Source organism: Aedes albopictus, chromosome 2, assembly GCF_035046485.1.
Source record: "Aedes albopictus strain Foshan chromosome 2, AalbF5, whole genome shotgun sequence".
Classification (NCBI taxonomy): Eukaryota; Metazoa; Arthropoda; class Insecta; order Diptera; family Culicidae; genus Aedes; species Aedes albopictus.
The window spans coordinates 124,618,282-124,639,909 of NC_085137.1; the positions used below are offsets into that span (position 1 = coordinate 124,618,282).

Below are 21,628 nucleotides of genomic sequence, written 5' to 3' on the forward strand. Positions count from 1 at the left end.
ACTCTTTGAAAACTATTTCATAATTTCTTTAGTAATTTCTTTAGAAATGGCTTTTGGAATTTTTCCAATAATTTGTTTAACCAGTCCTTCAGTAATTCCTTTTAGGAATATCTCTGGCAATATCTTTGATATTACAGTTAGATAATGACTTTAAAATTCCTTGAGCATTTTTTTTTCAGCACATCCCTTCCGAAATTACTTCAGCATTCTTCAAGAGGTTCTTTAAAAATGTCTTCATGAAATCCTGCAGAAATTTCTGTTGAAATTTATACACCACCATAAATCGTTTCCTTTGGCATTTCTCACAGGCATATCCATGGAAATTTCCTCGGCAAGTCCATGGAGAATTCTCTGTCGTTTTTTCGTATTTCTCGGATTTTTTTTATGAATGCTCATATAAAAATTAATTCGTCAATTCCAATCACTGATTCTTCCGGTTTTTGTTTTGTAAATCGTGATTTCCTTGCGAATTCGTTCCTAAATTTCAAATTTTCAAAATTCTACTGTCTGAGAAATTTCCAAAATAATGGCCGAAGGATTTCACAAAGAAATTGGCGAAGAAACTTCCAAAGACTATGCCGAAAGAATTGTGAAAGTGGGTTCCTTACATACTTACCTATGAAATTTCTAAAGAAATTTCTGAACGAATCTTTAAAGTAATTTCCAAAGCAGTATACGGAGGAAAAACTTTATATACAATAAGGGCCCATATAGCCGAGGCGGTAAACGCACGGGTATTCAGCATGACCATGCTGAGGGTGACGGGTTCGATTCCCGGTCGGACCAGGATCTTTTCGTAAAGGAAATTTCCTTGACTTCCTTGGGCATAGAGTATCTTCGTGCCTGCCACACGATATACACATGCAAAATGGTCATTGGCAGAGGAAGCTCTCAGTTAATAACTGTGGAAGTGCTCATAGAACACTAAGCTGAGAAGCAGGCTTTGTCCCAGTGAGGACGTTACGCCAAGAAGAGGAGAGAGAGAGAGAGGAGGACAATAAACTGCCGAAGTAATTCTCAAAAGGAATTTTTGTTAGCAATTCCAATAGAATTCCAAAAAAAAATATTTAAAAAAATGCCTTTGCAAAGAAATTCCTATAGGAACTACTGAACGAATTTCAATTACATTATCGAAAAAATGCCATTTATCTTTCCTAAGGAATTACCTTATAAATCCCAAAGAAATTGACGAAGGAATTGCCGATAATGTTTGTATATATTTTTTCGAAAAATTATTAAAAAAATAATGCACAAATTTTAAGCTTGAAGAAGTCGTCATCATTGAGATTTCAAAAGCAGTTAACACGCTCAAAACATAAGTTCATTTCATTTATTTAGTTCCACATCCCAAGCAACACACATGTTATATAAGAGTTACGACAGCGCAAGTTTTGGTTGTATAAAAGTTAATTTTACGTAATTCTAACATTGTGTTGGAATAACGTCAAATAAACTTCTATACAACTAAAATTTGCGCTGTTGTAACTTATATATAACATGTGTGTTGCTTGGGATCAAATTCATGGTAACACTGAATCAACAATTTGCATTGCAACATTTGCTGATGTGCAGCTGCAGTTCTCCAACGTCGGTCACGCCCAAAGTTCGCCAGATCTCGCTCCACCTGGTCAACCCATCGTGCTCTCTGCGCTCCACGCCTTCTTATACCAACCGGATGGTTAGCAAACACCAACTTTGCAGGGTTGTTGTCCGGCATTCTTGCAACATTAGGCCACCGTATCCGTCCAGCTTTAGCCACTTTCAGGATGTTGGGTTCACCGTAGAGTGCAGCGAGCTCGTGTTAAGTATTTGCAATGAAAATGTATTCACTGTTTCTGTTCTCCAGCTGGAATACTGGGTATTGATACTTCTGGAGATAATAAAAGAATTTATCTAGTAGCTCTTCTAGGGATTTCGCTAGACATTTTTTAGAGATCTCCCCGTAGACAATTCCCATGTGGATTATTACTGGAGATTCTCCGGGCAAATAATCAAATATTTCTCCAAGAGGCTCTAAAACAGATTTTCCCTAATGGAGTTCCCCCAGAAATCGAGGTAAAGATTTTTCCAAATATTCCTTCAAGGATTTCTTTAGGAAGACTTACAGGAAATTTTCTAAAGTTTTCTAAGGCAATTCCATCAAGGATTCTTTTAGTAATTCCTTTAACAGTTCATTCAGAAAATTTTCCAAGGATTCCTGTAAAAATTACTGCAAAAATTTCTTCGGAAATTCTTCCACGTATTCTTGTGTGTAATCCTGTAATGAATCTTCCAGCAACTCCTCCAGAAATGTCTCAAGAATAAGTTCAAACATCCATCAAGAGTTTCTTCATGAAACTCCTGATAAATTCCACTAACTAAGCTATAAGGAATTCCTCCAAAGATTATTTCTATCAAAACTATTACAACTTGAAACTAGGGGAACTTACGCATTTTCGGCAGTTTTGTTCGCTTCGTCATGGGGGGTTTTTTGAAACCTGTAGGTCTCAGAATTGGCCTCAAATCCTTCCCAACAAAGCTGATTTATATGCCCAAATTTCAGGCAATTCGGTCCACAAAAACCCCCCATGACGAAGATAACAAACCTGCCGATAATACCCATCGTCACCCTATAACATCAAGAAAAATTCTGAAGAATTCTCTCCTAATGATTTATTTTAGGAAACTTTAAGTATTCGTCCATGTTTTTTTCTCCGAATTTTCAATCAAATATTCATCCAAGGAACCCTTTCAACATTTGCTCAAAGAATTACCCCGGAAGTTTCATGAAGGTTTTGCAGAATTTCTTCCTTGACTTGCTTGAGTATCTTTGTGTCTGACAATATACAAATAGCAAATAGTCATTGGATGAAGAAATGATTGGTTAATAACTGCAAACATGCACATAGAACATTAGAGAACAATGTTTAGTCGCATTTGGGACATTATGCCAATTTCATAAGAAATTCTTTAGGTTCTTAGGCAACTTTAAAAACTTCTTCAAGGATTCCTTCTGAAATGTTCTCATGTATCAATCCAAAGTTTACTCCAGAAATGCCTCCACTAGTGAAAACTTCGGCATCTGCAACATTTTCTGGGGAATTCTTCCAGGAATTTCTTCTAGAATTGCTATAAGGATTCCTTTACAAAATATCGTTCAGGCATTGAGCTATGCATTTTCAGGATTTTCTACATATATTTCTGCAGTATAATTTCTTCAAATTTTCCTTCAGAAACTTTTCAAAGACTTTTATCAAGAATTTTTAGTGACGAACCAGCCAAAAGCTGAAAATCTCTATAATAAAGGCAAATCAATCAATCTCAAGAATTCAAGCCAGTTAGAGATACACTTCCGCCGCGATCAGTACTCCGTAAGTGTAGATTCGAGTGAATAAAGTGCGTTAGATCGTGTGGCAGTTCGGAGCCAGGATACCATATTGAGAGCAACTCTATTGCAAGCAGTTTCAATAACTGCAAACTTATTGAACGTCAATTAGTAACTTAATAATTATAATACAAAACCTTTCTACATTGTAGTATCAGTTCTCCGGCCAATCTCCTAACAGCGGTGCACGACTTATCGTAGTTTTCCTTATTACGAACTGAAACGCACTGCCCTATCGTTCTAATTCATCAATAGGCAGTCACTAAGAGCCCAACGTATAGGAACTATTTGCAACAAAGTGTTTAATTAAACCACATAACGAATCTTGTATGTACCGACTTTTCGAACCCGCTAAGCAGAATACCCTCTTCGAATGAGTGTAATCAGTTTTGTACCTTTTAATTCCGCCCTATTTTGCTTATCCTTTGACAGATACGCTTATTTCGACTACCACTTGTAATCTTCCTCTGTGTCAGTTATCCACTGAAGTGGATGTGAGATGACTGGAATGGATGACTGGATAACTGACACTGAGGAAGATTACAAGTGGTAGTTGAAATACGCGTATCTGTCAAAGGATAAGCAAAATAGGGCGGAATTAGAAGGTACAATACTGATTACACTCATTCACAAAACGAAGTGTTTTCTGAAATAACCGATATCTACGCGGGTTTCCAGAATGCTATATGTACAAAAACAGATTTCTTTAGTAACTCGTCCAAGGAATCCTCCGAGGGTTCCATCAAAAATTTCTCCAATGATTCTTTCTGATTTTTTCCAAAAGGGTTCCTTCACAAATGCCACCGTGAATTATGCCAAAATTGATTAACAATGTTGGGGTATCTGACCCGGATGGTTGTGATCATTAGCATCCCTTGTCATTTCAAAGCTTTATAAGCTTATCGTCATCTAAACACTGACACATTCTCGAATAGAAAGAAATCATTTCCTTCCTGCACATCTCCGGAAAAGTGCATCTCGTCCCAATCTGCCACTATCACCAATACTCCGACAACCATCCTTATCCCAGGAGAAGCATGCTGTTATCCTTCGTCCATCGCGGACAACCACCCTCTCGCCGCACCTATCTGCTCACCCACCACCACACATGAAGCACAACAAAATATCAGGACGCACGTCGTCACGCGCATCCAAACACGGCCCGACCGACAATGACACCACCCAACCCACCCTCACAAACAGCAGCAGGCGACTGACAGGCAGGACAGACAGACTGAATGACTGACTGACTGTCAGACGAGAACAGACAGAGCAAGTTCGGTGCGGTCGGAAAAGCGCAAAAACGACGACGAGAAGAAAAGGATCCGCTTTCCTTCGATTCCAAAATGCCAAACAAAAAGTCGCGCGTCGGTGGTGAAAAAATGGCGTGCCAATAGAAGCCAAATCGGATTTGGATTTTCAGGATATGTGCGGGAACTGCAAAGTGACCGGATCGTTTTAGGAATAGAAGTGCATTTGACTGTTTTATCCGTGATTTTTTGAATGTCAATCGATTTCGGTGGTCGGGTCGAATGGGAAAATTTTTCTGTGAAGGAATTTTCTTTCGCGCTGAGCAATACTTCTGGCAACGACGACGACTGAGAAACGCACAAAAGTCTGATTTTTTCGCATCGATGGTGGGCGTTCGGTGTTTTGGTGTTTGATCTTGGAACAAGTTTTTTTTTCGGTGGATTAGTGCTGATAGAAGTGCATTTTGGTGTTGTTGTATAAAATTGTAATCACAAAACATAAACAACTGCACAAAAAGAGCATTCAGCTGGGACGTGAACCAAAAGTGAAGAGCTAAAACGGGGAGATTTGTGTCTTGGATAAGGGGGCTGAAGTGAAAGAGGTAAACAAAGTGAGAAAACTTACTCCTGGGGGAAGAAAGGTGGTGTGAGAGGCCATCTTGGCTGATTCGACGCAATCAATGCATCTCGTGATGGTAGTTGGACCAACAGGGCTGGTAGTGAACGAAGAACGAAGAATCATCCCATTTATTATTAAAAACGATGCTCTTAATCCACGAACAGTCACGTCTTCGGTCACTCTCAGCGACACCACTCTCACGCTGTAGCACCACAAGCGCGATTCTTTGAAGGTGCTATCCTTTACCCACGTGGTCATTGTTTATTCTGAGCTTTGAACACCCCCCCCCTTTCTGGTGCCCTTTCGTGGTTTCAGGAGATTTTGTGAATACCACGCAACTCACATTATCCGGGACCTCACGATCAAGGCAACTTACTTACCAAAGCTCCACTCCACTCAATAAGGCAGCATCACATTGACAACCTCGTCATGATGCTAGCTTTTGGGCAAGAACAGACAACTGAAATGACACTATCCTTTGTTCAGAAACTAAACTTATAAAATTTGCATTAGAATTTCATAAATTTGTTGGGTGTGAACAAAGGATAGTGCCATTTCCCTTGCCTGTCATTCCCCTAGCAAGCATCAGTTATTTTTTGAGAAATTTCTGTATTAAATTCTTGAGCAGATTCGAGGAATTTTTCCTATGGAATATTTTTGGGAAAAGTTCTAGGTAAGGACTCGTTCAGAATCGTTTTAGACGGGTTCAAGAATTTTGAATGTTTCATTAGGCAAGTTGCTGTGGAATTCATCCGAAAACTGGATTCAGTTCACACAGTAAAAAAATTCTTGTGATATCACATCACTTATTCGGTGCACATTAGTCACGTCGTAAAAGTGATGTACATATTATATCCCTTCTACGCAGCAAATTAGCCGCCGCAGCTTGACAGAGGGTCTAGCAATCGCTAGAACCGGAACGATAGATGTTTCACATATAAATAAAATATTGGCATGGATTCGTACACTGATCCGTTGATTGTGAGGCATATCCCTCACCTCTCGGCTATTTCACCGAGTTAAATGGAAGGTGATAAATATGATACTGCTTCTAAATATTTGCTGGAATGGGTTTGTTGACACTTTCCAGTGCCAATCAGGGTGTACATGGTGAGTGTAATAATTGTTGGAAATCGATGTATACGAGTGTGATTACGTTCGAAAATGGATACATCGCCAGAAATTACGCGCCTGGATATTACAAAATTATTTGCTGTGTAGGGTGATTTTAGTTATAATCGGCAGGTTTGTTCTCTTCGTCTTGGGGGGTTTTTATCGAACAAATTTCCTGAAATTTGGTCATATAATTCAGTTTTGTTGGGAACAGTGTATTATGCAATATTTTTTCAAAGGACAGCAAAGTTATAAGGTAATTTTCCAAATGTTGCACGGCTAAAAATTCGTCATTTATTGCACACCTCATAAGAACAACATGGAGTGTGCAACAATAGGTGAGTTTTTGTACTTATTCGTTGATTTGGAAGGCTCGGGCGCCACATGGGCATAACTGAGCCGTTTTTACATTAATTTTACATTTTACAATTTATTACTGCTTTAATACTATGTTAGTTTGGGAAGCCGAAGTACTCGCGGCTGTTTCGAGGTTAAGGATTAAAGAAAAAAATGGAAAGGAGGGATTTATGGGTTTAAAACTAAATTATTTGCTAACTTATACTAAAACATTGATGGAACAAATTGTCCAGACATGTAACGGAACCAAAAAGAAAGGACTTTATCGGTAGACAACGACAAGAAGACGACAAACAGAAGGGGGACGACGACAGAAAGGGGCGAACAACAAAACCAAATGGCGGACAACGAAAACAAGGAACGTACTACATCAAACTCTGACATCGCACGTTTCATAAACTGATATATGAGATTCATGTAGGGTAAATGTACCAATAGTGGTGCTATTAGTAGCTCCTAGTAGAAAAATAATTGAATAAAATTGATATTAACACAAAATAAAAAGTCTGAAAGCGTTAATCGGTAGTTTTTCACTTAAATTTGCTAGGAAAAATGTAAAAACCATTGTTTATTTCAGTTTTTGCTAATAAATCACTTGCACCAACTATAGGTACACGGTTCCTATTATGAAGGTAAAATTTAACATTGGTTCCTATAGTGGCGCATCCCATTGAATTCTTATGGGACCCACCACTATAGGAACACTACCACCACTATAGGTGCAAAGGAGCAAAAAATTTAAGGAAAATAATTGTTTAAAATAGGTTTTTCGGCAAATCCTTAACACAAAACTGAATTAATGCTATTAATTAGCTATGATGCATCTATTAAAAATGTCATTTGCAAGCTTTTTGTTCGAAATAGTGCTAAATTGGCACTACCACCACTATTGGTACTACCTCCACTAAGGGAGCTTTTACCCTATTCCAAATCAAGTCCTGCCAACACTTCTCTAACGGGTTTCTGTTGTTTTCCTCGGACCCGGAGAATTTCATGCAGCTCAGATCTGACCTCACGATACTCATTGCATCCCCACACGACATGTTCGATATCCTGGTAAGCCACGCCACAGACACAGAGATTGCTTTCTGAGAGACCAATACGGATGGTATGTGCGTTCAACAAATAGTGATTGGTCATCAGCTGACACATTACACGAATGAAATCGCGGCCCAAAATCCAACCCTTTGAACCATGGCTTCTTCGACACCTGTGGAATGATGGAGTGCAATCATCTACCCATCTCTCCATTTGTGTTGCCAATTGATCAAGATCTTCTGACGGGCCAATACAAAAAAAATCGTCGAAGGCGATTTGACGCTCGTAAATATCGCCTTCGCTAGCGCCCACCTTAGCCAATGAGTACGCTTTCTCATTGCTCGAACTCGAGCAATGTGAAGGGACCCAAGCTATGGTGATGATGTATGAGCGTTTGGACAAAGCACTCAAGACTTGGCGTATTCCTTTCAGGAAGTACGCTGAGTGCTTCATCCGTTTCATTGACCGAACAGCCTCCAGAGAACTTAGACTGTCGGTAAAAATGAAGTAGTGCTCAGGTGGAAGAGTGCTAACGTACTCTAAGGTGTAGTATATAGCCGCTAGCTCAGCAACGTATACCGAACAGGGCTTTTGAAGCATGAAGGCGGCGCTATGAAAACCGTTGTAGACACCAAAACCAGTCGAATCATTTTCCATCTGTGAAGAACTGTCTGTTCCCGCCTATATTTCCCCGGTTCAGGGTGGAGTCTTTAAGATCATTACAAAATGTTTCAAGATTTTGTCAAGCCATTTCACAGAAATGCAGGATGTTTTAGGAACGTTCCTAGAGGTTTTAGCAGCATTTGGTAGCATATCAGAGGCGTTTCAAGGAGTTTTTAGATGCTTTTTCTGGAGCCTTTTGAAGGCCTTCCAAGACCGGGGCATTTATAATTGATAATGATGATTTCAAAGGCATATCAATGGGATTACGGAGGTTTCAGGGTCGTTCCTTGTCATTTTAGGTCGAGGTCATATCAGGGGGTTTGGAGAAAGGTTAAGATTTCAGAACGCGCGCCATCAAGCAACCAAAACTGCACCGTTTCTTTTTTCTGGCATTTTCTAAAAGAACTACTGGGCCTTTTTGCTTTATTTTTTTCTTGTCGTGATATCGGACAAGACACACACTTGATGGAAGACAGCCTTCTCGTAGCTTGGTAATTGTGGTTTATAGAAGTCAGTAGATGGCTGCGGAAGGGGAACCGATTAGCATACCTTGAATCATCACTTAGATTTGTCTGTCAACGAAACAGAACGAAATCAATCAAAATTTAATCATCAAGTATGATATAAACCATGCTGTTCATACTGCTTCGATTCCGCTCCCTTTCCGTTTCAATTTCTAAAATGTTCTAAGTCACAAACATGCCACGTGCCCATGACACACACTTATTACTGGGAGCGGTTATGCCAAATGCTTATGTCACGCTTATGACAATAATAAGCAAAATTCAAAAAGGAATCTCTGGAAAATTTTTTGGAGGGATCTCTGTAGAAGATCTACACGGAGACACTCAAGTACCTAAATTTGAGTATTTTTAAACTCATCTTTGAGTTATTTTTTGTCTCCTCTCTCATCCACTCTCTTTGTTGTTCTCAGAGAGCGAACAGCAAAACAACTCAACTTTGGCAGTTCGGTGCGGGAAGTCAAAATTGAGTAAACTGCACTACCGTGAATCGCATGTCAGTCCCATCTGTATTTTGGGCAAAAATGAGTTAATGGCCGTTTTCGATCTTTCTTTGGATGAGCTTTCAGCTGCGTAAATAAAAATATTTAGTTTGTTCAGTAAAATTGAAAAACGACACCAAGTCAAATTGTTCCATAATGAAATCTAATCGCAAGTCAGTTCCATTATGAACTAATAACCCTTTAATACAAAACCGAACACTGTTTTAGCCAGTTTTATATTTTTCACTGTTATGTTTTCACGTTTGAAGCAATGTGTGAAAGTTTCATGATGATCACAGAAGTTTTCAATTCATGGCGACTTTTTAAAGTTTCACATAGAAATCGAATTTGAAAACTTCAGAGTCCATTTTCTAAATGCCTACTTTTTGCATATGGGACTGACTTGCGATTCACGGCAGTGCATTGAACTCAAATTTGAGTATTCTGAACCAGTAGCTGGGTGAAATAAAATTAGCCGGTAAGTACTTTGTCCCACGGGATCAAATGTAAAAAACCCACTTGAACATCGCTTCCACGAACTCAAATTTGGGCCCCCGCATGCAAGCTGGGTGAAATAAACTTACATTTGGGTCCTTTTTTTCTCCGTGAAGAGCTTATCTAAAAAAAACTCAAAAAATCCCAAAAAGCAATTACTGGAGAAATGATGGAATTTTTTAGGAATCCCTGAACTACAGGTCGAAATCCCATAAACAATTTCTAGAAACTTCTACAAGAGGAAAAACTGGATACACAACTGTGATTATTTCTAGAACAACCATTCAATCAATCAATCCTATTGAAGATCCTGAATAAATCCATGTTAGTAAGATTGTTCATTAAAACCTTAACAGTTTTAGGCGAACATCTTGGGGAATTATTGGAGGAATCCCAGCATAAATAGTATGACAAATGCTGACATGAATTTTAAAAGAATTCGCAATCATTGCGAAAATTTTATGCCTCTTCCGGCCGGAAGCTGTAAGAAGCTCAAAATAAGTGATTGAAAATCTTTCGAAATAAACTGTTTTTGAATGTCAAACTTGTTTTGAAATTAAAATTCATTGGAAAAGGGAAAACATTCAAAATTATTACTCCACCGGCCAAAACTCATTACTTTCCATCATTTGTGCCGGGGGCCGTATAGGAGAATCCCGAGGAAAAACATCTGTCAGGATTCTGAGTCAATCCATCACAGGATTCAGGGAGAATTCATCTCGGGAATCTGAGGAAATCTCTCAGAATTCTGGAAGAATTCCTCCTAAGATTCTGAGAGAATCCATGTCAGAAAACTGGAGTAATCTCTCCCATAATTCTAGGGAAATCCAGGGAGAATTCCTATTGGAATTTTTTTTTCTCTCTTTTCTGGGGTCAGGTCTCTCAGGATGCTGGTGTGATAATTTTCAGTATTTTGGAATCTTTCACAGAGTTTTAGAGGAATCCTTAGAATTACGGGAGAGTCTCTTTAAAAATTCTGGAGGATTTTTTCTTAACAGTATTATATGGGAATACGTATCAGAATTCTAGGGAATCTCTGAATTCTAAGGGAATTCATTTCAGGATTTTGGGGTATTCCCTACCAAGGTTCCCTACCAAGCGTGAAATCCCATTTTAAGATTCTAAGAAATTTCCGGATAATCTGGGCTGATTTCTCTAAGGATTCTGGAAGACCCCCACTTAGGTTCCCACTCAGAATTCTGAGGAACTCCTCTCAAACTTCTTGGAAAATCGTACTCAGCATTCTCAGAATTGGTGCGAAATACCTCTCAGAATTGAAAATTCAGCTTTCTCTCATGATTATGGAGAAATCCTTGGGATTTTGGGGCTATATTTTTCAAGATTCTAAAGCACTTTTTTCAGAATTATTAATTATTGAAGAATCTCTCACGAGATTCTGCGCAGATTTCTCTAGAGATATTGGATTTTGGAGAATCCTTCGCATAGATTTTGTGATTCCTCTAAGGGTACGGAAGAAATCCTTTTCAACATTCTACAAGAATTCCAGTAGAATTATGTTTTCTGTGTTCTGAAAGAATTGCTCCCAGGAATAATTTTCCGTATTCTGGTAATCAGGGAAAATCCCTGACAAGTTTATGGAAAAATTCTCTTGAGATTCTGGTGTAATAGTTTAAAGAGTTCTAGAGGAATCACTCTAAGAGTTCTGGGACAATCGCTTTCAGAAGTTTAGGGGAGTTCTTTCAAAGATTCTAGGGCAGTGGTCACCAAACTGCGGCCCGCGGGCCGCATGCGGCCCTCGACCAGGTTTTGTGCGGCCCGCGAACTGATTCTGAAATGCATTAGGAAGTGACCCACTCATAGATTCCAGAATGAAAATCAGAAATTTCACCATATTTTAAAACTTTCATATTCAATATTAATTACTGAAATTTTGCCAATGTCATGGAAAGTTTTTAAAGAAATAAGATCACAGAGAACAGACATCCAGGCTAGAACACATTTCATTCGGAAAGTTGTGTAAGGATTTGAATCTTTACTTGAGTAAGGTTGCAAACCAATACACGATGACAACACTAACGCCACCAAACACCATATTGCCACAGTCAGTGGTGAATTGAAACATTTCAAGTGGTGAATTAAATTAGTATGGGAAATTAACCGATTGCAGCGTCACGCTATTGCCACTCGTGTTGCCGATTTCAAATGGCCGTTAAATTCCTTACACAGTTTCGGAACTGGACTTGGATGTCTGTTCTCTGTGATAAGATTAAGTTCTACTAAGTGTAAAAGACTACATTTTCGAATTTTGTTCCGAAAATTTCCAAAACTGTTGTTAACCTTCGAGCGGTCACGCTGTTGTATTTTGTGCAACACATTAAAAATTCTCGCTTTTTGTACTCCGCATTAGCGTGGTGCTCAAATATGTAATTGGCTCAGGATAAATATAACAAGTTCTCTGTCATGGATGTTCGACTTGTGGCAGAACTCGTCATTAGTAATTGGTTCAATTTCTCGAAAATAAAATTCGAATAATTCCGATTTTGTTTTTTTTATTGGCAAAAAAATATAGTCAGCACTTTTACCAGAAAAATTCAATAAAAAAAAATACAGAATTTTTGCCTACAACTTCTTTTAAAGTGTTGCCTAAACTTTCGAAATTTCGCTAAAAGCTTTAGGGGGGGGGGGGGTGTGATACTCTTCATTCCCCTAGCAATACTTTTGGGAGTTTCTCTATTCTAAATCGGCTACAAATACTTGCAGAATTTGCTCAGAAAATCATGTCTGCAGGTTTTTCTTCATCGACTTCCTAAGAAATTACGCAAGAAAAACTTAAAAAAAAATATCAAGGATTCCTACAATAACCCCGAAAACCCTGAAATTTCTGCAAATCATTCTGAAATTTCTCAAAATCCACGAGAAGTCCCAAATAACATCATGAATCTTGGAAATTGTTGAAAATAAACTCTTTAATGACTTGCGGCCCGCAGTCTTTATTCAAAATTCAATTTTGGCCCGCATAGACAGTTAGGCTGAGGATCACTGTTCTAGGGGAATGTCTTTCAGGAATCTCCGGTAATATTCTGGTTTCTCAGGATGCTGGGGACGTCCATTCTCGAAGTTTCCGTCATTCCTCTCAGGGCGAGTCCTTATCAGATTTCGGAAAAAATCTTTTAGGTTTCTAGATATATTTCTCTCATTAATCTGGAATTACCCCTCTTATGATCCCTCTCAAGATGCTGGGGAATCATCCGTAGAATTCTGAGAAATTCCTTTCAGGATTCTGGCAGATTTATAATCAGCATTTTAATAGATTCCAGCCAGCATATTTTGGGAATTCTGGGAGAATACTTAAAAGGATTCTGGAGGAATTCTCAAGATTATGGAGTCCTATCTCCCAGAATTCTGTGAGAGTATATCTCAGGTTTCTTTGGCAATCCCGCCCAGTATTTTGAGGGAACCTTTCTCATGATTCTTTAGTAATCTTTCTTAGGGTTCTAAGCTACCCTTTTCAGGATTCAAGGTCATTTCTTTTAAGTTTCTTGGGGAATTAATCTTAGGTATCCGGAAATCTCTTCTTTTTGTGAGAATCTCTCACAATTTATCTCAAGAATGTGAAAGAACCGCTTTTGGAATTCCTCTCTGGATTCTGAGAGAATTTATCTTAGGATTCTGAGACAAGCTATCACAAGATTCTGGGAGAATTCTTCTCGGGACTATGCGACAATCTGTCCCACAGATATGGAGTTGGAGTATTCCTCTCAAGATTCTAGAAAAATCCTTAATAGAATTCAGAAGGAATTCCTACCAAGATACCGGAAGAGTCTTGCTTTTCTTTCTAGATAATGTCGTTCAGGATTCTGGTGTATTTTAGCATTCTGAAGAAATATTTCTCATAATTCTAGAGGAACTCCTTTCAGAATTCTTAAGGAGTCTCTTTAAAGACTCTGGAGAAATTTGTCTCAGCAGTCTGCGGGAATTTATCGCAGTACTATATGGGAATACTTTTCAGAGTTCTATGGAATCTCAGGATCTCAGGACTTCTCTTTCGATTCAAAAATATGATTTTTTTGTCAGAATGCTGTCTCAACGTTATATCCATTTTCAAATAAGATTCGCACTTTGTTTGATGTGCACAAATAAAACATACTATGAACTTGAACTACATGCAGCCACCGAATCATGTTACAGTTTTGTAATATTTTATAATATCGAATCGATGTGAAAACATCGATTTAAAAGCATTCGATTAAATCGGTGAATCGATTCTGCTGATCCGATTCGAATTGATTCACAAAAATCGATGATCAGCCAGATTTGCCCAATGCTTACTAGGCTAACTGAAGATCCCCTCTTCTTCTAAATTTTGAAACTTCTGTTTTATAATAACATCTGATTGCGTCGTATATAAAAACAGCAATAACAACTAAAATTTGGCTACGCATTTTTTATTTCAAAATTACTCGGACGATGTGACTTCCTGTGCTCTTTAAATTTTTATTTATTTTCTTTTGAATCTGTTACAAAATTGACTTAATAGAATATGTTTTTGAATAAAGAGTCCCAAGTTTTACTTTCAATGTAAATAGTGACATTATTGAAAATAGTGACTAAATTACATGAAAACATACAGTTGTTCACTACCAGCCCTGTCCTAACCGTGTGGGATGTCATCCTTGCAGCAAAGGGATCGATTACGAAAGCATCCTGCCCGTAGTGATGTGTTGGTGTAATGTGTTGTGTCTCGTGTCGGGCAAGCAGCAGCAGTGCACATCCTGAACCAACCGTACCACAGTATTAGTGCGACAATGTAACCTACCAAACAGCTGCTCCGTCACTGTATGCGAAGATATCGATTTTTCCCGAGGGGTGTGAAGGCAGAAAATCTTCCGGCTCCGAGGGTGAGAGGACACCGGTTGGCAGGCAGGAGGACGACGCACGGTCGGCAGCTGCATTTTCCCATCATTACATTATTCGGTCATTCGGCTCGCGCTTGGCCGAATCAGCCAAAAGCCTCCTCCTCGAACGACGACGACGGGCGACATTTACTACCACATTGACTGTTGTTGGCGAACACACCTCCAGCTCCACAGCAGCTGCGGGACTATCGCTTTCCTTTCGATCGAGTGCATCGCGGAAAAACGGACAAGCTCGGAGTGGAGGAAAATCTTATTTCCAGGAGTTGGTTCTAGCTGGCGAGAAAAAGGCTTTCGATGCGAAGATTTTCGGATACAATTTCAAAACGCGACCCCTAAGACTGATTTTACTAGTGACGAAACAGAGTCCGGGAAATATTCTCTTTGACTGCGAATAGTGCTACTATTTCTAGTGTTAATAAGAATTCGTGTTACCAAATAGTTACCAATCCGCTGTGCACAATTTGTTCGAATCATTTTGTTGGTGCAAATCTTCTATAATGATAGAGAAGTAATTAAGCTACAGTGTAAAAAGTATACCAAATATCCCCACTAGTGATACCGTTACCAATAAGGAAGATTGTGTTCATAGAGTTAAAGTCAACCCAAATCTTGAAACGAAGAATCCAGTAATTTACTAGTACAAATTTGTTCACCATTTCAACCCTACTACTAGAGCGTTTCGTTCCCGCAAAGTTTTTCATCGGAACTTCCTCGCACCCTTAATTACCAAGAAGTTCACAACGCACAACCTTCGGAATAGATCATCTCACAAGTCCTACTCATTAAACCCCAGGAAAACCCTTCGAAAAACACCGCTCCAAAGTGGCGTCACCGAGTGCAATATTGTCTTTGGACAGTCCATTGACATCCACCATCGCGACGTCGTCGTCGTCGTCATCCACGTCGTCGTCTCCATCGTCAGAGACGACGTCGACTGCAGTAGCTGCAACGTCACAGGTGACGACACAGCAGCAGCAGCAGCAGCCCCAACCAGTAGTAGCAATACGCAATCAACTCAACACGACGTCATCATCATCGTCAGCAGTAGCGGCGGCTATTCCGCTGGAGCATAAGCAAGTGATTATTATTACAACACATCAACAACAGCATCATCATCAGCGACAATCGCTGCAGCAGCAATCAACAGCAGAACAGGGTCAATCGGCGCAAATTATTAATATTCAGCAATCAACTGGTGGTGGCCATCAGACACAGCAGCAGCAGCAGCACCAGATTGTATTTCCATCACCCAGGGATATTAGCTCAAGTGGAGTCATGACAGGTGAGTAGGGTGCGGAAAATCAAAGAACTGCATATTTTTTTTTTTTTTTTAATTATAGAGGTTTTAAAATAGAACTGCATATGCTCTTTTATCAAAGGTTCAATTTTTGCAATTTGTTCGAGTTTTTGTGACAATTTAAAAACTATGGTACCTATCGACAGTGTTGTCATGGTAAAACCAGAGCTGGTTACTCAAAGTTCCTAAATTATAACACCACTGTTCTGCTACACAGATTACTGAAGGAGTCTCAGAAGATATTAAAAAAAAAGTTTCTCAAGAAAAAAAAGTGCTGATCATAACTCAAATATTTTACGACAATTTTTAATCAAAACAAACTCGGGCCACCTATAACTGGAATACTGCGCTTATCATGATTCGTACTTTTTGCATAATTTCTTGAGATATTAAAGAATTATGAATAAATCTCTGCTTAAAATCCTTAAGAAGGCATTGTATAATTAAATCTCTGGATATATTTTTTTTCCTCTGAAGAAATTTCAACGGGGATCCCTGGAGGAATCTAGAAATGGGTTTTAGAGAGAAATCTTTAAATATATTCCTGAAGATATGTATGAAGGAATCTTCAGTTGAATTTGAAAAAAAAAACCTTGAAAAAACCTTGAAAGAATCCCTGGAAAAATATATGAGGGGCCCAGATGCATTTTGTCAAATTTGAGTGAGCATATTAAACAATTCTTCAGACTTCAAGATTTTATTAACTTTTTCAAGATTGCTTTTACGTTGTTTCGAAAAATTATTATGAATCAGGGAAAATTGAGTTGATTTTGAATTTCTATACATTTTGTGTGTGACGAAAAATTGGTGCAAAACTTTGAGCTTCATTAACTCAAAAGTGGTATTTTGTCACTTACATCCCTTTACTTCTAGCTCCCTCATATGGGAAGTTGCTTCAAATAGCAAAAGAGGATTTTCCGAACAAGTTCCTTGGAGAAATACCTGTAGAAACTCCTTGAGAATCCTTTGGTAGAATTCAATAAAATGTTTCGTGATATTTTTAGAGGAATTCCTGTAGAAACTCCCTGATAAAACTTGTGAAAAACATCTGAAGGTATCTTAGAATGCATCTGACGGAATCTATAGAAATAAATCGAACCTGTGTATTTTGATTTTTTTAAAGATTGCCATAGAGTATTAATGGAGAATTTCTGAACAACTTAATAAACGAATCCATAGCGAAATTTCTAGAAGTTTCCATGAAGAATTTTTTGGTGGAATTTCTGATGAAATGAAATTCGTCAAAGCAATCTCGTGCACAAGGGGATGGGTTTTGGGGGTTAAATCCCTCCCATTGTCGATATTCAAGACTAGGCACCCCTCCGAACTTTTGCCAAAATTAGGAAAAATCCATCCCTTGTCACTTTTTTTCTGTAAACGGGCCTGCTTGAAGGAATCCTGTACTAATCTCTGGAGGAATTCTTGTTGGAATAACTAAAAAGTTAATGGATGAATCTACGAAAAAATATTCGACTTTCGAATACTTATAATACTTACTAACTTTCAATCCTGGGCACCCACGGTGGTGCAGAGGGCCGAATTGAAAGATTTCCAGCCTGGGCGATAACCAGCCATCGCCTTGACCTGTGGCCAGGTCAAATTTCTGTCGACTTGCTGGATTTCATCGTTGAGGCTGCGCTGCCATGAGCCTCTGGGTCTGCCTCTGCTGCGATGTCCTACTGGCTTCCAGTCTAACGCTTGTTTGCAGATTTCGTCTCCGCCCCTGCGTAAAGTGTGGCCGACCCACCTCCACGTTCGCTCCCGAATTTCTGTCGCTATCGGCTTTTGATGACATCGACGATGGAGCTCCACGTTGGAGATCCAATTGTGAGGCCACCATGTACAAATAATATACCGCAGGCATCTATTGATGACGACCTGCAGCCGTTGAGTGTTCTCCGCTGATACACACCAGGTTTCACTGGCGTATAGCAGCACAGCTTTCACGTTCGAGTTAAAAATTCGGATTTTGGTGCGTCGACTGATCTGGTTGTTTTTTTTCCATACATTTCTTAAACTCGCGAAAGCAGCCCTCACCTTCTTGATCCGTGTACCTATGTCGATCTTGGTGCCGCCATCGGCGCCATTTGGCTAGGAGAGCAACGTCATCGCCCAATTCGAAGTCATTTAGGTGCTCTATGGTAATGGGCTTCCACAGTAATCCACGATTTCGTTCACGTTCAATCGCACCTACCAGGATCTCGTCGATTACGATGAGGAACAGTAGCGGTGATAGTATACATCCTTACCTCACTCCTGCAACGACTCGGATGGGATCGGACAAAACTCCGTTGTGCAGTACTCTGCACGAAAATGCCTTGTACTGTGCTTCAATAAGGCCGATGATTTTCTCAGGGAGACCCTTGCGCCTGAGGGCTTCCCACATGTTTCCGTGATTGAGACGTTCGAAAGCTTTGTCGTAATCAATAAACACCATGTAGAGAGACTCTTGGAATTCATTGATTTGCTCCAGAATGATACGGAGGGTGACAATATGGTCGACACAGGATCATCTGGCACGGAATCCTGCTTGCTGCCGTCGGAGAGTTGCGTCAATCTTTTCTTGTATCCGGTTAAGAATCACTTTACAGAGGACTTTGAGAACGATGCACAGTAACATGATGCCTCGCCAATTATCACATATAGTCAGGTCACCCTTCTTGCATCCAATCGGCCGGAAATTTCGTGGTTTCCCATATGTTGCAGAATAATTGATGCAGTAGTTGTGCGGATACTGCGGGGTCAGCTTTGAGCATCTCAGCTGATATGCGATCGACCCAAACGAGTGGCGGGCGTCCAATAATAATAACGTTGCACTCAATTCGTTTGTTAATGATAATCTTCTCTGTTACCAAAAGAAAAATTAACAATCTCCAATAAAGAAATTGCGAAGGTTGAATTCAGAAGAAGTATAATGGTGGATTCCTGGACGAATTTCTGAAGGAATTTCGGATATTGAAGAATCTCTGAAGCCACCTCTGAAACCTGAAACACCTGATAAAATCATTAAGATCTTGGAAAAAATTTGAGAACGAATTTCAGGAGGGAATTCCAAATGGGTTTTAAGAAAACACTACACCGTCTTCAACCAGAGGTTACACAGACTGAACGATCACTAACATGAGACAACGGACAATACACGAAACACCCAGTGTTTAAGTGGAGAATATTCCGTTTGACGAAAAGTTTTCACCGACTGGAGCGGGGATCAAATTTACACCTTAAGGATTACAAAATGTATGGCCGTTTTGACGACGGCTTCTAACCATGTGGCCACGTAGCCAATTGTGGAAGAATTTTTAAATAAATTCCTGAAAGAACTTCTTAAGCGTTGAATTCCCGTAGAATCTTTACAAATAAATCTGGCCGAATGTATGGCGATCTTGTTAGAGAATCAATTCAGGATTTTCTGAACAAATTCTCGGAGGAATTCCCGAAGAAACTCATTGAGAATACTATGGTGAAATTCATTATAGAATTTCGAGATATTTTTAAAAGTATTCCTTTCTGAAATTCCAGCAAGATTTGAAAGGTATCCGTAAACGTATTTCTAAACATAGAAATAAATGGACACACTTCTGTGAAAATTCCTACAAAAATCTTCTATATTTTTTTTATAATAATTCCTGTAGAAATTCCTAGGTAATATTTCAGGCCAAACATATCTAAAGGTCCTATCTGCAAAACTCGTGAAGAGGAGAATATCAAAATGATAACAAAGGAATCAAAATGAATGAAAAGTTTTCTAGGAATTCATTGAACAATTCGCGATAGAAATTCTGGATACATCTCCGAGGAAGTTTGTGGAGGAAAAACTCGTGGAAGATTTTCTGCAAGGAATCCTTACATGATTTCTCTTGGAGAAATCATGTAGAATATCTGAGGAAGTCTATGGAAAGTTTTCCAAAAAAAACTCCGTGAAGAAACTTCTCGAAATCTAGAGAAATTTCTGGACCAAACTTTAAAAGAATTCCTAAAACAATCAACGGTAGGTTTTCCAAAAATTCTAAAAATTTCGTTTTTTGACGAAATGTTTCCATAAATTCCCGAATAAAAAGATTTTTCAAGAATATAAGAAATAAGTACTAAAGAAATCTATGGACGAATTTCTGCAAGAATCCTAAAAAGGATTTTTTTCAGAAAACCCCTGTTAAAATTTCCGACTAAATCCTTGGAAATAATTCCAAAAGAAAAAAAAACATATTTGAAAAATGTTTGAAGGTATCCATGTACGAGTTTCTGATGAAATTTTTGGAAGATTTTCTGAAAACCTTCGGAAGAATTTCTGAAGCAATTAATGATCAGTATATTCGCCTCACTCCATTTATATTCACTCCTCTTTGCTGAAGCGAATCGAGAAAGATGCAGCAAACGGATTGTCGTGATCAAACACGCAAATCCATCATCAGTGGGAAGCGATCCGCAAGCTACTTGACATGGATGTTCGTTGCCGATTGTCGCAGTTTGGATCGCAAGCGAATGAATGAATGGCGAATGGTAACGAATGCTGGTGAGCGATCGAAGCGGCTATTATCATAACTAGAAGAGAATTTCTGCATGTAATGCATACATTTTTAGTGTATTGTTGTTAAAATGCTAGATTAGCAGAGAAAATAATAAACATTTTTAGAAAACTTCAAGAATTCGTATGCGACGAATCGCATCACCGCTCGATCGCTTGCGATGCGAATGTGGACAAATGTTTAAATTCCATGTGTGGCTTCCCACCGTTCGCCGAAGTTTGCTGTCGTCGCTGACAAGCAAACACACAAACTGAAGTGACAACCGTTCGCTGCTGACTGTATTCGAATGTAGAAGAAGATGAAAAGTGGAAATCAGGAACCCTGGAAGCAATCGCTGGAGATTTTTTCGAAGAAATTCTTTTAAACATAATAAATAATATGCAAAGGATTTTCTGTGGAAATCCCTAGACCTATTTATTGGGGAATTTCTGAAGCAATTCATGAACAATGTTTCTAACATAATTCAGTGTGAAACTCCTAGAAGGATGCCCAGTCAAAATTCTAGTGCAGTTCCATGAAGAATTTCTAGGGTATTACCCGAACAAATTTTCGAAATGTATCCTAAGTAAATATTTTGGAAGAATTCGTAAAGAAATTTCTTGGAGAATTTCTGGAGGATTCCTTGCAGAAACGTTCAATAATCCAATCATTGCTATGATATGCTGGATTTACAGAAAGGTTTCATATATGAAACGTTTGCTTGTCATAGTACTCGGTATGAAATGTTTTCGTTTATTTCCATTGCATATTGGCTATACTAATGACCGAATTTCAACACTTCGGGAATTTCAACATATTCCCAGTACCGAAAGTATCGGTATCAAAGCTCAGTCAGTACCGGTATTTCGGTACCAAAAATAGTTCGGTAAAACCGGGATTTACGGTACCGCTACTACATCCCTACCTAGTGGAGCGGACCTGGTGTGATGGTTAAAGCACGTGACTATCACGCCGAGGACCTGGGATCGAATCCCACTCCCGACAAACTCGCAAAATGTGAGTTCTTCCTTCGGAAGGGAAGTAAAGCGT

At 39.0% G+C, this 21,628-nt stretch overlaps 1 protein-coding gene across 2 annotated transcripts in view; it reads left to right on the forward strand.

Annotated features, from left to right (window-relative positions):
- LOC109417772 (probable nuclear hormone receptor HR3) overlaps positions 1 to 21,628 on the forward strand; it is a 617,254-nt gene that overhangs the window by 50,884 nt on the left and 544,742 nt on the right. Inside the window, exons 1-2 of one of the 2 annotated variants that reach the window (XM_062850335.1) lie at positions 4,577 to 5,216; positions 14,543 to 16,061. The exons of the other annotated variant lie outside the window; for it this stretch is intronic. Coding sequence (XP_062706319.1) covers positions 16,055 to 16,061 — 7 coding nt within the window. The 5' untranslated portion in view covers positions 4,577 to 5,216; positions 14,543 to 16,054. Of the gene's footprint in view, positions 1 to 4,576; positions 5,217 to 14,542; positions 16,062 to 21,628 lie in introns of those variants that run through there. 2 annotated transcript variants of the gene reach the window in all.